Consider the following 13,531-nt stretch of genomic DNA (forward strand, 5'->3'; position numbering starts at 1 on the left):
CACACATCTCTTCTTACCGGGTCTATTAGCTGGGAATAGAGTTCGTGGCAATTATCAAAAATGTACTTGTACGTAGAATCCAGGCAAGCTCTGACACAGTCCTTTACCACCATGCTGGCCTTTGGGGGGTTTTGCAGCTCCAGAACCTGACAGAGAGATTGTTTTATTAAATTGAAAAATGGAACATTGCAATCTAGTATAAACAACTCAAACCATTTCAATAAAGGCTTTCAGTTGATTTTTCTATGTTCAGGAAAAATGTGGTCATAGAAATGTTATAAATGAGTAAATATCCACTTTATCTAATGTGACAACTCATTGAAAATGTACATAGTTGTAAATATTCAAATAGAAACACTAAATGTGACCAATCACATTATTTATTTATTTATTTATTTATTTCAATCATTTGACAAATATTTATCACCTATCATATGCCAGATAATGGTTATAGAAAGAAAAATTCCTTTCAGCCCTAACTGGTTTGACTCAGTGGATAGAGCATCGGCCTGCAGACTACAGAGTCCCAGGTTCGATTCCAGCCAAGGGAACATGCCCGGGTTGCAGGCTCAATCCCCCCCAGTAGGGGGTGTGCAGGAGGCAGCCAATCAATGATTCTTTCTCATCATTGATATTTCTATCTCTCTCCCTTCCTCTCTGAAATCAATTAAAAATATTTTTTAAAAATCTCTTTCATTATGGAGATTTTAGTAGATAAAAAATCAGTAAAATATATTACACTAGTGGTCTGGTGCATGAATTCGTGCATTTGAAAGAAAATTAATTAGAAAAAAATTTTAATATTGCTCTTCACCCTTTCTCTATAATAGAAGTGTCAACCAAATTCACGATCAACAATGACAGATTGAAATGCAAACATGCAATTGGCGCCAGCGAGAGCTTTATATGTATCATGCATGTGAGAGTCAACTTAGCCTTTTAAAAACATAGAATAAACTTGCTTAATTAGACCTGCTTTCTGATTTAGCTAAACTTTTTCCAGCCCAGTGAAGCACCTCAACTTCTCTTTCAGGTAATTGTCAGCAACACAGCAGTAAATATCAACACAAAGCAGATTATTATTGTAGATCACCCAGGGAGAACAAAGGGCAAAATATTTAACTGTAGGAGTGTTTGACTATATTCTGCACAGTGAGAAAACTTGAAGCTATTTTCAAGTTCCACCATTTCTTACTTCTTTTCAGTTGGATCAAGTTTTAAGCTTTTTAAATCTCCATTTTCTGGCTAATGAGAAGAAAATAGGATCCTGTTGAGTCTCTTATCTACCTATTCCAGGACTTCTGTGAGGATCAAGTAAGATGAGGCACAGGAAAACACTTCACAGACATTTGGTTAAAGTGTGAAATGTTTCCACCTGGCTATAAAGCAAGTCATGTTCCTGGGCTGAAGAAACTGCAAGGAGGCTAGTAGCTAGGGAGAGGAAGCCAGGCGTTGCTATATGAGTTCATTACCCGGATGGACACTTAGCATTTTAGTCTATTATATATATAGATGATGATGTATGTTGAGAAGAAAAAATAGAGAAGAGACGATAAGAGGTATCTCAATGGAGTAGAATAAATACAGAGGAGAGCAATAGTATATGAACTCAGAGAAATAAGAGGATGGAACTGGAGAAAAACTATATACATGCTATTGTAAGAACCTTAACTTTGATCATTTGGAAAGAAATTGGACTCTTTGAGTAGAAGAGCAAATTGACCTTATCCTTTAAAAGGTTCCCTTATGCTGTCTTAAGGTGGGCTATAGAATAAGAGAAAAGACCAGTGATGTGAATAGTGCTGCAATCCAGTTAAGAGAAGACAGTGCTTGGACTATAGTGGTAAGCTAAAAGCTGGCTGTTATAAAAAATCCTATTTGGGTTAATTTTGAAATGAACAGCAGGATTTGCTGTCATTATATGATTGATGCGAGAGAAAGAGAGGAGTCAGATCCCAAGGTTTTAGCCTGACTGGTTGTTCTGTTGTTTTGCATATTACCCTTTTATTATATTGGACTATTTACAATATCCAAAATATTGAAGCAACCTATGTGTCCACAGATAGCTGAATGGATAAAGACGATGTCACACACACACACACACACACACATGCGCACACACGTGTGCACTGCAATATTAGCCATAAAAAGAATAATATCTTGCAATTTTCAACAACATAGATGAAACTGGAGGGTATTATGCTAAGCGAAATAAGACAGAGAAAGACAAATACCATATGATTTCACTTATGTGTGAAATCTAAAAAAAAAAAACAAATGATCAACTAAAACAAAACAGGAGCAGACTCATAGATAGAGAACCAACTAGTGGTTGCCAGAGGGATGCGGTGGGGAAATGGGTAAAATGGGTAAAGGGGATTAGGAGTACCAATGTCCAATTATAAAATAAATAAGTCACAGGGAAGTAATGAACAGCATAGAGAATATAATCAATAATGCTGTAGTGACTCTATGGTGACAGAAGGAAATTAGACTTATCATGGTGATCACTTCATAATGTATATAAATATCGAACCACTATGTTGTACACCAGAAACTATTATAACATTGTATATAAACTATATTTCTATCAAAATGAAAGGTAAAACCAGACTTTAACCAGAGAATAAATGTGTTATATCTCACTAAGTCAGTGACAGAAATAAAATAAGGTACCTTCAGTCTAAAAAAGGTGATACTTGTTAGCAAGTCCACAGTTGATTTCAGGTCTTGCAGTCTTTCAGCATTGCCAGCAGGGAAGTTTTCCTGGTCAATTAGGAAACAGAAAATGGGTAAATTATCAGCATTAATGTGAAACATCACAGAAAGTAAACAATTTGGAAATATACTCTCCTTAGTCTTAGGAAGCTATATCTTTTTATTTATTCCCATAATGCAATAAAATAAACAAAATGATATTATGAATGCAATATTATTCCTTGTTATTTAATAGTGTTGCTACTAAAAGAGAGGAAGATGGCATATATTTGAAAATATTTATAATTTTCTCAATATAGGTAATTTTTTCAAAAATACTTTGGGAATATTTACATGTGCTACATTGATTTTTAATCCCAAAGAAACTTTATTAAAAAAATAAGACTGTACTGCAAAGTCTCTCCTTAAAGTACTGTGGATTTTAACAAAAAGTTTCTATCAGTGAGATTTGGTGAGATATGTCAACAAAAATGGAGATGTTTTCAGATTAGCTTCTTAAATGGCTCTCTGGAAAAATCATAGGTAACTTCTAGCTATTAGTGAACTGGAGCAGAGTTGGGGTGTCTAAACGATGGTGAGTAAGTGAACTCAAGTCCCTGTTTACCCTCAAATATCTTTTCATTGCCTGGCATGGCAGTTCTCTTCTCATACTGTTGCCCCCAGTTCCAATATAAAGGGTGAGTTTGACGAAATTTGGTATTATAATTTCTAGAAATATGCAATTAAGATGTCCATCAATAAGAGACTGAAAGTTGAATACAAGAGAAATACATGTGTGCAGATATAAAAAGATGTTTAGGGTAAACTGCTAAATAAAGAATGCAATCATTATTACTATAGTTTTTATGTGAATAACAATTATAATTATTTTTTGTAACTAAAACTATATGTATTTATATTCATATATATATATATTTGTGTGTGTGTTTCACCTGGAGAGGCAGTATAGAATTGTTGACAATGAACTCTGCACAGCTTAAAGATCACATTGTACTGATCCAGAAGGAATGCCTTAAGCAGCAAGTATCTCAAAAGCTAGGGAAATATTAGCAGGATAGCTCAGAAACAAGGAATGAGTTTTCAAGATGAGGACTGGGCCATATATCCACTCCATAAATTAGCTGACGGCCACTCAATCTGATGGTTATTGAAAGAATCATAAAATTAAGCTACACACACAGTATTGCTGTAGGCTTATGTGAGGCTAGGTACATGACCAAGGGACAAAGGCTTGCTTATTTAGCAGACCCTTCTAATGTGACAGGAAATGAGATCCCATAATCAGGATTTTTTGCTTTTCCCTTACATAATGAATAGCTTTTTACAGTATGACAAGAAATCATCTGAGCCAAGCACAATATTTTACTTTTAGTCAAATCATTTTGTACATACCCTATACTTTGACAGGTCAATCCTTAAAGAGTTGTGCAACTGGTCTAGTAGTTTTATGAATCTTTCCCTCTGTCCAAAGAAAACACAAAATAGGAGAATGGAAATAAATGGTCACTATCAGTTATTGTCCCCATTTCATAGAAATCAAGGTTCAAAAATATCAATGACTTGTCCAAGATTATAGAGCTGGTATGTGACATAGCAGTGTCTCAAAATAAGGTCTCTTTGACACCAAATTCACATTCTTTCAATAAGTCACACTGGCTCTCTGTGATGAATGAGAAAGTATCCAGAGAATTATGTACTGTAGAAAGAGAGCAGGCAACTGAATTGCCACAGTACTGATTCATGACAATATGAGTCAGGAAGAGAAAATATAACCCATCTCTCTACCCACACACACCAGCCCACCTCCCCAGAAATAAATTGTAGTGTGTGTTTTTTTTTATACTTCTCCCACCTATGGAAGTGGGAACAGCTGCTGTTTTTTCAAAAACAATTTCAAAAAGCATTTTCCTTTTGGTAACATGTACAGACTTCACAATCTGAAAGGATCTATTGCTTTTAACTTATGTTTATGTTTTAGGCTAAAAAAAATATAAAATATCGGGCAACAACAACAAAACACTAATGCTTCCCCTTGATTCTGTGTTGGTATTGGACCGACCTCTTCATAGGGATTTGAAGATGATAAGAATAAGAAGTTTTGCTAATAAACATAAGGATAAAGTTGTGTGGATGAAAAACATTGAGTAAAAATATCAGTCTCATGCATGAACTTTATAGGTAGATAGTCCCACCATTCTGAGTCTCAAATTTCTAACCAAAAATTACAATAAAAAATATATGGGGGTAGGAGTAAATTATAGTAAATGTCTCTGCCTACATTAATATTCTGTATATACTAAAGCACATTTTGAAGATACTGGCAAAAGTGAAACTTTTTTTAGTGTTTTCACATACAAGGTGGATTTATGGGGTATAGAACTCTTATTCCCTTGAAATTACTGATCTTGATGAAGTGAGCTGAATATTGAGTTGATGAATTGTTCCTAAGTTGAAATTTCAATTTTCTGAATAAAGTGAAAATTTATCAGGTTTACACATTCGTGAACACAGTTTGAATATTGCTTCTGTGTTAACCCTTATGCAATAAAGCAATCTAATAAATGAACCTTGCTTTTCAGAAGTTTGCCACTTGTTCAGTGGATAAGACTCTCCTATAAAACAACTGAAAAATACTGTTGAGCTGACGGTATAAAACTTTTCTTTTCCATTTCCATCGTACCTTCCCAGGAGAGGGCCTGGCTTATACTGTCCTTTATTAACCTTTTATTCTTCCCATACTAGTACATGTGGATCAGTGGCTCTCAATCAAAATTTAAAAAAAATAAAAGAGCTATTATAATAATCAGTTTAGTCCATAGCAAAGTTAGTTATTCAATGATTATAAAAGAAAATGTGTTGATGTCATATCTCTGACCTCTTCAACTGTCCTCTGTGATTGGTACAATCATCAAGACAGCTGGCGTGACCCTAGTCAACCATGCTCTGGCCCAAATCACTGGCCCTGCTATATACACTGGGACCAACCATCCTGGTTGTCTGCTCTATATCCATCCTTCCACTCTTCCTTACTAATGGAATCGCATGAGTCAAATGTGTCCATTACAAGATGCCCACTTTCCCAGGCCTCTTTGCCTCTAGGAATGGCCATGTAGCCTGGTTTAGGTCAGAGGGTGAACTCAGCCTATTATCAATGAATTCCTATTTGGAAAGATTCAAAAGAGTGCATGGCAGGCAGTGTTTGCTGTATTACCGTTTGCCACGTAAGTCTTTGTTAGTTTTTTGTTTTTGTTTTTCCCATTTGCTCTTTGTGTTTTCCTCCTTTTCCCCACCTTAAATGTAGACTAGATCCTAGAAGGTAAAGCAGTCATCCTGTGGCTATAAGATGAAAAGCTAAATAAATGGTAACAATATTGTTGGAGCAAGAAGCTAGGAGTCCCCACACCTCACCCTTGCCATGTCTGCCCACCCTTTCAAAAAATTACAATTCTGAGCAGCTACAGTAGCCCTGGGTTTCTATTACTCTGTCTTTAGGTTACATGGAGAAAAAATCTTATTTAGTTAAGTTTGTTTGAGTTTGTGTTTCACGACGCTGAACAAAACCGTGACTGTTACAGATCACACATGTGGTTCCTACCTAGGTCTTCAGTAACTAGCTGGAAAATTTTACATTCAAGATAAATAGAAAACTGTGGAGAACACTGCCAGGCTTGTCACAAAATCTCAAACAATATCAGATAATGTGAAATTAAAAGTGCACTGCTGATTAAATTTTTATAGAGATCCTTTAAACAGCAGGACAGCTTGAAATTTAATTTTAACTTCCATATTTCTATTCAACTTGAGTGCGATTACCCTTGCAGGAGCAGAGAAGGCCAACTGCCTGCGCTTTGTGATTTGAAGAATAAAAGACTGGGTGATTAAAGACTGTTTCCCCTAAAGTGCATGCCATAGAGTCAGAAACTGCCATATTATTCAGTTCTTTGCTTTGGATAAGGACTCCATGTCTGGCACTTGGTAGGGGTAAAATCAATAACAAGAATACTAAGTATTATCAGTTATCAAAAGTGTAGATTTAACTAGTTGATAAGAAAAACTAGATCCAGATAGTAAATATTTTCAGCGTTGTAGCCTTTGTCACAGCTATTAAATTCTGTGTTGTAGCATAGTAGCTCCCATAGACAATATATAAACAAATGGGGCTGGTTATTTTTTCCAATAAAATTTTGTGTATGGACATTGAAATTTGAATTTCATATCATTTTTATGTCCCACAAATAATAGTCTTCTTTTGATTGTTTTAACAATTTAAAAAATCTAAAATCCAATCTTAGCTCATGAGCCACAAAAAATCAGTAGTTTTGGCCCTTGGGCAACGGGGAGATTTTGAGTAGGGGAAGCTATTGCTACTGCACAACTGCATTCTCAGTAAGTCTCCTTAGGATCCTGGAACTGTGGAAGGAAAAGCCCTTACAAGGAAGGGGTGTAAAAATCTCTGCAGCATCCTGGGCTCTTCTCTCTCTTCCATTCCTTTCTTCTCAGTGCCTCACCCAATGGCAGGGATGATTTCACCTGAAGATAAAGATACCTAAGCTTTGGGCGCACTCACTGGCCTCAGCTTTCTTGGGAGGAGCCCTGGTCAAGGGCTCACCTGATCTTAGGTGTTTTTTTTGTGTTTTTTTTTTAATGTATTTTATTGATTTTTTACAGAGAGGAAGGGAGAGGGATAGAGAGCCAGAAACATCAATGAGAGAGAAACATCGATCAGCTGCCTCCTGCACACTCCCTACTGGGGATGTGCCCGCAACCAAGGTACATGCCCTTGACCGGAATCGAACCCGGGACCCTTGAGTCTGCAGGCCGATGCTCTATCCACTGAGCCAAACCGGTTCTGGCTGATCTTAGGTTTTTATAACATTTGCAAGAATAGGAGTAAAAATTATTCTAACCTGGACTGACAAATTGTGAAGACTTTTTTTCTAGATGATACCAGAAGTAATCATTGAATAAGAAAATCAGAAACATTTCAAATAGAAGTAATACAGAGGCTATTTTGATCATTTTTGATAATTTAATGAATGTTGGAATTAATTGATTTGAAGTTAATATGGATACCAACAGAGATTCTATAACATTATAAAATGCCACTACAATGTTGCTATCAAGGATAAACATCTTAATACATTAGTAAATGTCTTCAATTCAAAGAGCATTTAAGAAGTCCCTTCACAGGCAAGCTTGAAAAGCGGTGAGATGTTATTATTCACTGATCAAGAGAGCTTAGTAGCTTCCCTCAGTTTGACTAAGCTTCACACAGGCTTCTGTTCTTGACTCTAGGTCCTGACCTCCCTTTTTTATTTTTAGAGTATTTTCTTTAGAAACTGTCTAATTGCACATTTCTTCTCTACCCTTTTGAGATGTAAATCTTTTTAAATGATGCCTCTTACCAGTTTTATAAGCCGCTAATGTCTTTCTCAAGTACTTGAAAGCCATCCCTTTGAAATGTAAGTATTAAAAAGATAGCAACCCTAGCTCCCAGTCTTGGCAGGAGGGTAGGAGACTAATTTTGATGGATGTCAATTAGCAAACACAGATGGCCTAGCCACAGAAAGACTTTTACAAACTCAATATGCTGAACATGTTCTATTGATCATCCTTCCCCCTAATATCTTCATGTACATTTTTTTCTATCTCATTCCAGCCCTTGTTTCAGGGGAGTTGAGCTCCGGCTTGCCTCTCTTCCCTATTGCAATAGCCTTAAATGAAGTCTTCCTTAACTGTTTAACTTCATTGGGTTCAATTTTTGATTTGACATCACACAAGAAAAAAAGTATAATAAATGTATTCTCAAGTTTGATAAGTCATGAAAAGCTATGTGGCATTAGCAATGAATTATGAAAGTGAAAGAAAGTTTTCTAAAGTATCAATTTTAAAAGTTTGATCAACTGTGCTAGAAAAGAGTGAATTATCTTTTTATCAATAAAAATAATATATTTCAGAATTTTCTTTCATACGAAGAAGTGATCTAGCATCTGCAGTCAAAAACTGTAAAAAAAAACTTTTATAGACATGTGTCAGGAAGTTAATTAATAAAAATGTTATGTTGTTTTTCTGGAATTTGTAATATTTGTGGAATGTGTCTTATAATAACTTCTAATTCATTGTGATTTATTTTTGTTAGAAATAAATATTAAATGTATATCAAATTTTTCATTGACAATTTTACATTCTTCTTAATGAGAGTCTTACGAAATAGTCTAAGGTTTAGGCAGCATAAAAACTAGAACTAATCACTTAGCAAGTCATAAAGAAATCATTTCATCCCAAATGTTTTCCACATTCATTCTCTCCTTTGCCACATCACTTCATTTTCTCTAAACCATTGTCTACTAGATGTGGCATTACTTTGTCTTACCAGGGCTAGCGCATCAGCCTTCTCACTGATTTCCATTTAGTCCTTCTGTGTTCAATACCAGGAACTGGTTTACTCATTTCTCCTTCCTTCAGTGTGATTCCCTGTAGTTTTGAGACTAGAAAACTAAATGCTGTATTTCTCAAACTGCTTTGCAGCTAGGTTTCTGCAATTATCTTAGTTTCTGCCTATTAGATGCATGGGAGCTACTACCTTTGGAAAGCAGACATTCCTGCTCCTTGGTTTACTTCTGCTGCTGAGTTAAGTCCTGGAGATATTTACTTCTCAGGCCCAGGTCACTAGCTCTGCGGTTTTATAAAGACTGTTGCATTGTAAATAGAAGCAGCCTTCTGGTTCATCTTTCTGATTGTAGGAAAGCTCATAGCTTCTCTTGCAAATCAGTTTCACTGTGATATTTTCAGAATTATTACAGAAGGATCCTCCTCCAGTCCTTCAGATGATAATTGTAAGCATCTAATTCTCTGTGCCAAAACCCTTTCAATTTGAAGTTGCTTGGATGGTTTCTATTACTACAACTGAACTCTCTGTCTCATACTCATTTTATCTTTCCCCTCTGTAATATTTCCTCTAAAGAGTGATCTAAGTAAAAGATTCTATCAAAGTATACCCTTTGCCTCAAGATGAAGTCCAAACATATTAGTGGGCAATTTAATATCAACCCCAAAACACGGCATTGTCTTATACTTCCATTTTTTATTCTCTCTGCCATGCTCAGCAGGCAGGCTACCGTATACAAACTTCTTTCATCTTATTTTGCATCTTTACTTCTCCTTTCCTTTCCTCAAATGTCTCCCATGCCTGACGTAGTGTTTCTACTACTTCGTGGACATCAGAAAATATTACTCATCCCTAAAGCCTTGCTCCCTTTCTACATTATTTTTTTAATAAGTTTTATAATAAAAATGTGAAAACAAGGGTAAAAGTTGGTGATGAAATAGAGGTTTCTGTCTTATTTAGAGCTTTGTATCCTTTTCTTCATTTATCATTATAACATAAGCATTGCTGAATTATATGAACGTTTCTTTAAAAACTTGACTTTAATGATTACATTATATTTTAGTGAATAAATGAACCCTAGTTCACACAACCATTCACCTTTGTCCTTCACTGAGGAACACTATGACATTAGATTTTAACCTCAACTGTTTCACTAAGCAATGATCTCCTAATTGCCAAATCCAATAGGCTCATTTCTTTCCCCATATTATTTGAACTTTTTTTGCAACACCTGACAATGTTATATACTCCCCTTTTCTCAAAATAGTTACCTTGCCTTTCATAATATCATGTTATTATCATTTTTGTTCAATTTCTTTAATCATTTTCCTCAGCAAAATTTGCTTTGCCCATCCTCTCCACCCCCGAAAATTCTGTCTGTTTCATTTTATTCTTGAATATTTTCATCTAAACTATGACTTCAAATAACACCTGTACCCAAAAATTGTTTTCTTCCCTTGAGTATTTGTTTTTAAATCTTCATTAGTAAAATAGCTTTTCCCATGGGTTTAACTTTTGAAGACTCAAACTGTCTGAGTTACACTTTGTGAAGGATAAAGAAGGTCCAATATAATGGTTACAAGTGATAGTATCAGCTTCAAAAGCCAGGTAAATAAGAACGTCAAGCTTTAAAGTGCACGTAGGAGACACTTTACCTACATATATGTACAAATAACCTTATTTTCAATAGGTAGAGAAAAATATGGTTACATTTGCATACCATCTCACCAATGTATCCAGATGTAGTTTGAGATTTTCTTTTGAAACCTCCTCTACAATAAGTCATTTGATTTACAAAATGAAGTTTGTTATGACCATATTGCCACTGAGACACTGAAAAGAACTGAAATCAATTTGGTTTTTCTTCTTTGGGTCAGCGTGAAGTGAAAAAGCATGCTACTTATTTCCCTCCAGGTAGCGTTTATGTTGGATATTAATCATGTAAACACATCTTCTTTCTCAGTGGTTAAAGATTCCGTGTTCCACAACGTTGGCTTATTCTGCACAATGTACCCAGGCAGAATATTAAAAGCAAAACAATTTCATAACACTGAATGCTTTATGTTTCAGGTAAAATCCTGGGACAATCAGTGGTGTTACCAAAAAGAGGTGTTTATAACAAAATGACTCTATGATCTGGTATTACTCATGATCGTATTTTCTTGGGCTGGTTAGGGAATGTTCTTTGGTCCCAGCTGTTGCAAGAGTCAAACTGTAGAACAAAAGTACCTGGTGGTGTACTGTTTAGACCAAGCATATCAAATTTTAAGACTAACACAGGCCAAATAAACAAAGTTTAAGTTTATGTGGACCACAAAAAAAGCTCCAATTTTCATAGAAATAGGTTTATTTCAATAGAGACATGCTGAATACAAAGGGCTGAAATAAAAATGAGTAATTGTTAGCATAAAATAATAGAACATTTTGATAAAAATTAATATTTTTTTCTTGAACATTAACTTACCAGATGCTGAATAACTGCACAAATTAATAAGTGTAACCCAAATAAACCTATTTTTCTTTTCTCCAAAAGTGAAATATTTCCTGTTGCACACACCAAACAAGTCAGTTCAAGACTAATGACATGGCCATCAGCTGCTAAAATATTCGCTGCTAGTATTAGTGGAGAGAAATGGTGCGCCTGAGTATAAGGCATGTAAGGAAAATGAATGCAACACGATTGTAGTAATCAGTCTTTAGCGAATGTTGTAGGGTGATATTAATAATTATGTATAACAGGGTATTGTAAAAATTAAGTTATGATTTTTTCTTTTTCTTTTTTAAAAAATATATTTTTATTGACTTCAGAGAAGAAGGGAGAGGGGAAGAGAGATAGAGACATCAATGATGAGAAAGAACCATCAATCGGCTGCCTCCTGCACACCCCCCACTGGGGGTCAGGACTACAACCCGGGCATGTGCCCTTGACTGGAATCGAACTTGGGACCCCCCAGTCCATAGTCCGATGCTCTATCCACTGAGCCAAGCCAGCCAAGGCAAGTTATGAATTTTTTATTAAAACATTTCTTACATACCATTATATTGGCTGGGCCGCAAAAATATTTGTTGTGAGCTGCATGTGGCCTGTAGATCACGAGTTTGACATGCTTGGTCTAAACTATAGGTAGGGCAGGAGAAATGAAATCGTCATATCTTATTACATAGAGCAATTTCAATGTTTACAAACTGGCTTACCACCTCTTCTTCATTTTAATTTGAGAAACATGTTAAAGAAATAATTCTTGTCCACATAGAGCAGATTGAGAAACAGGTTTAAATGACTGAACTGACTTACTAATTTTCTTCTACTAGTGTTTATTTTGACTTGTCATTAAATAACAATCACTTTTTCCTTTGATTCATTCCACCTCATCTTACCCACCTCACATGCATTTTCTTTTAGATGACAAAGATAAGAAAATAGTAAACACAGCAGCACATTCCCCCGCCCCTCCCCGGCTTTACACCCTTTTATTTGCTGGTTTCATTTGTTTCTACTCTATGATACATAATGTCCTAAATTTGATTTCTAACACCACGATCAATCACGAATTCTATTCAGTGAACCGATTTGGAAGTTCAGTGGGAAATGTAACTGCAGTCTCATGGAAAAATACCTGTCTCTCAGGGATATTGAACAGAGCTACTGGACTACCCAGGTGCCCTGGCCAAAACCTTGGGAATCTTTCCAGGCATTTTTCCATTTCCCTCACTGTCCACATCCTTACAGATACTTAATGAGGTTGATTTTATACCCTGAAAAGCTCTGAAATTTGTTCTTCCTTCTTGACCTCCACTAATTCTTAGTTTAGATCTTTACCATTTTACTAAGATTAGTTAATTGATATCCTATTTCCAGTTTTGTCAATTTCAATTTTTTGAAAATATGTTTTTATTGATTTGAGAGAGGGGAGGGGAGAAGGATAGAAAGGTAGAAACATCGATGACAGATAGAAACATTCATTGGCTGCTGACCAGGATTAAACAGGGGATCTCTTGGTTCTTGGGTCAATACTCAACAACTGAGCCACATTGGCCGGGCTCAATTTAATTTATTGCTTGGGTCAATACTCAACTACTGAGCCACATTGGCCAGGCTCAATTTAATTTATTGCTCAGAATGAGCTACAGTGACAGGGGCAGTAGATAATTGAGATTCCACAGGATCCCTGCATTTTTACTTTTCAATGCATTTTTGATGCATTTGAATACTTCATGTGGACAATCTTAATTAGATACAGGTAGTTCTGTTAAACTCTTTGTACATCTACCAGAGGCTCAATGCACGAAATTCATGCACTGGTAAGGGTCCCTAGCAGCTGCTGGCTGCCGGCTGCCAGCTGGGGCCTCCCTCCCTTCCCCCTGGTCAAACTCCCAGAAGAACTCCAGTCGAGGGGACAATTTGCATACTATGCTTTTATTATA

At 35.8% G+C, this 13,531-nt stretch overlaps 1 protein-coding gene across 1 annotated transcript in view; it reads right to left on the bottom strand.

Moving 5' to 3' along the window:
• UNC13C (unc-13 homolog C) overlaps nt 1–13,531 on the bottom strand; it is a 503,951-nt gene that overhangs the window by 212,297 nt on the left and 278,123 nt on the right. The window contains exons 14-16 of the mRNA XM_023751588.1: nt 4,111–4,179; nt 2,677–2,766; nt 18–146 (exon numbers count right to left, since the gene is read on the bottom strand). Coding sequence (XP_023607356.1) covers nt 18–146; nt 2,677–2,766; nt 4,111–4,179 — 288 coding nt within the window. The remainder of the gene's footprint in view (nt 1–17; nt 147–2,676; nt 2,767–4,110; nt 4,180–13,531) is intronic.

This window comes from Myotis lucifugus, unplaced genomic scaffold, assembly GCF_000147115.1.
Source record: "Myotis lucifugus unplaced genomic scaffold, Myoluc2.0 scaffold_23, whole genome shotgun sequence".
Taxonomy (NCBI): Eukaryota; Metazoa; Chordata; class Mammalia; order Chiroptera; family Vespertilionidae; genus Myotis; species Myotis lucifugus.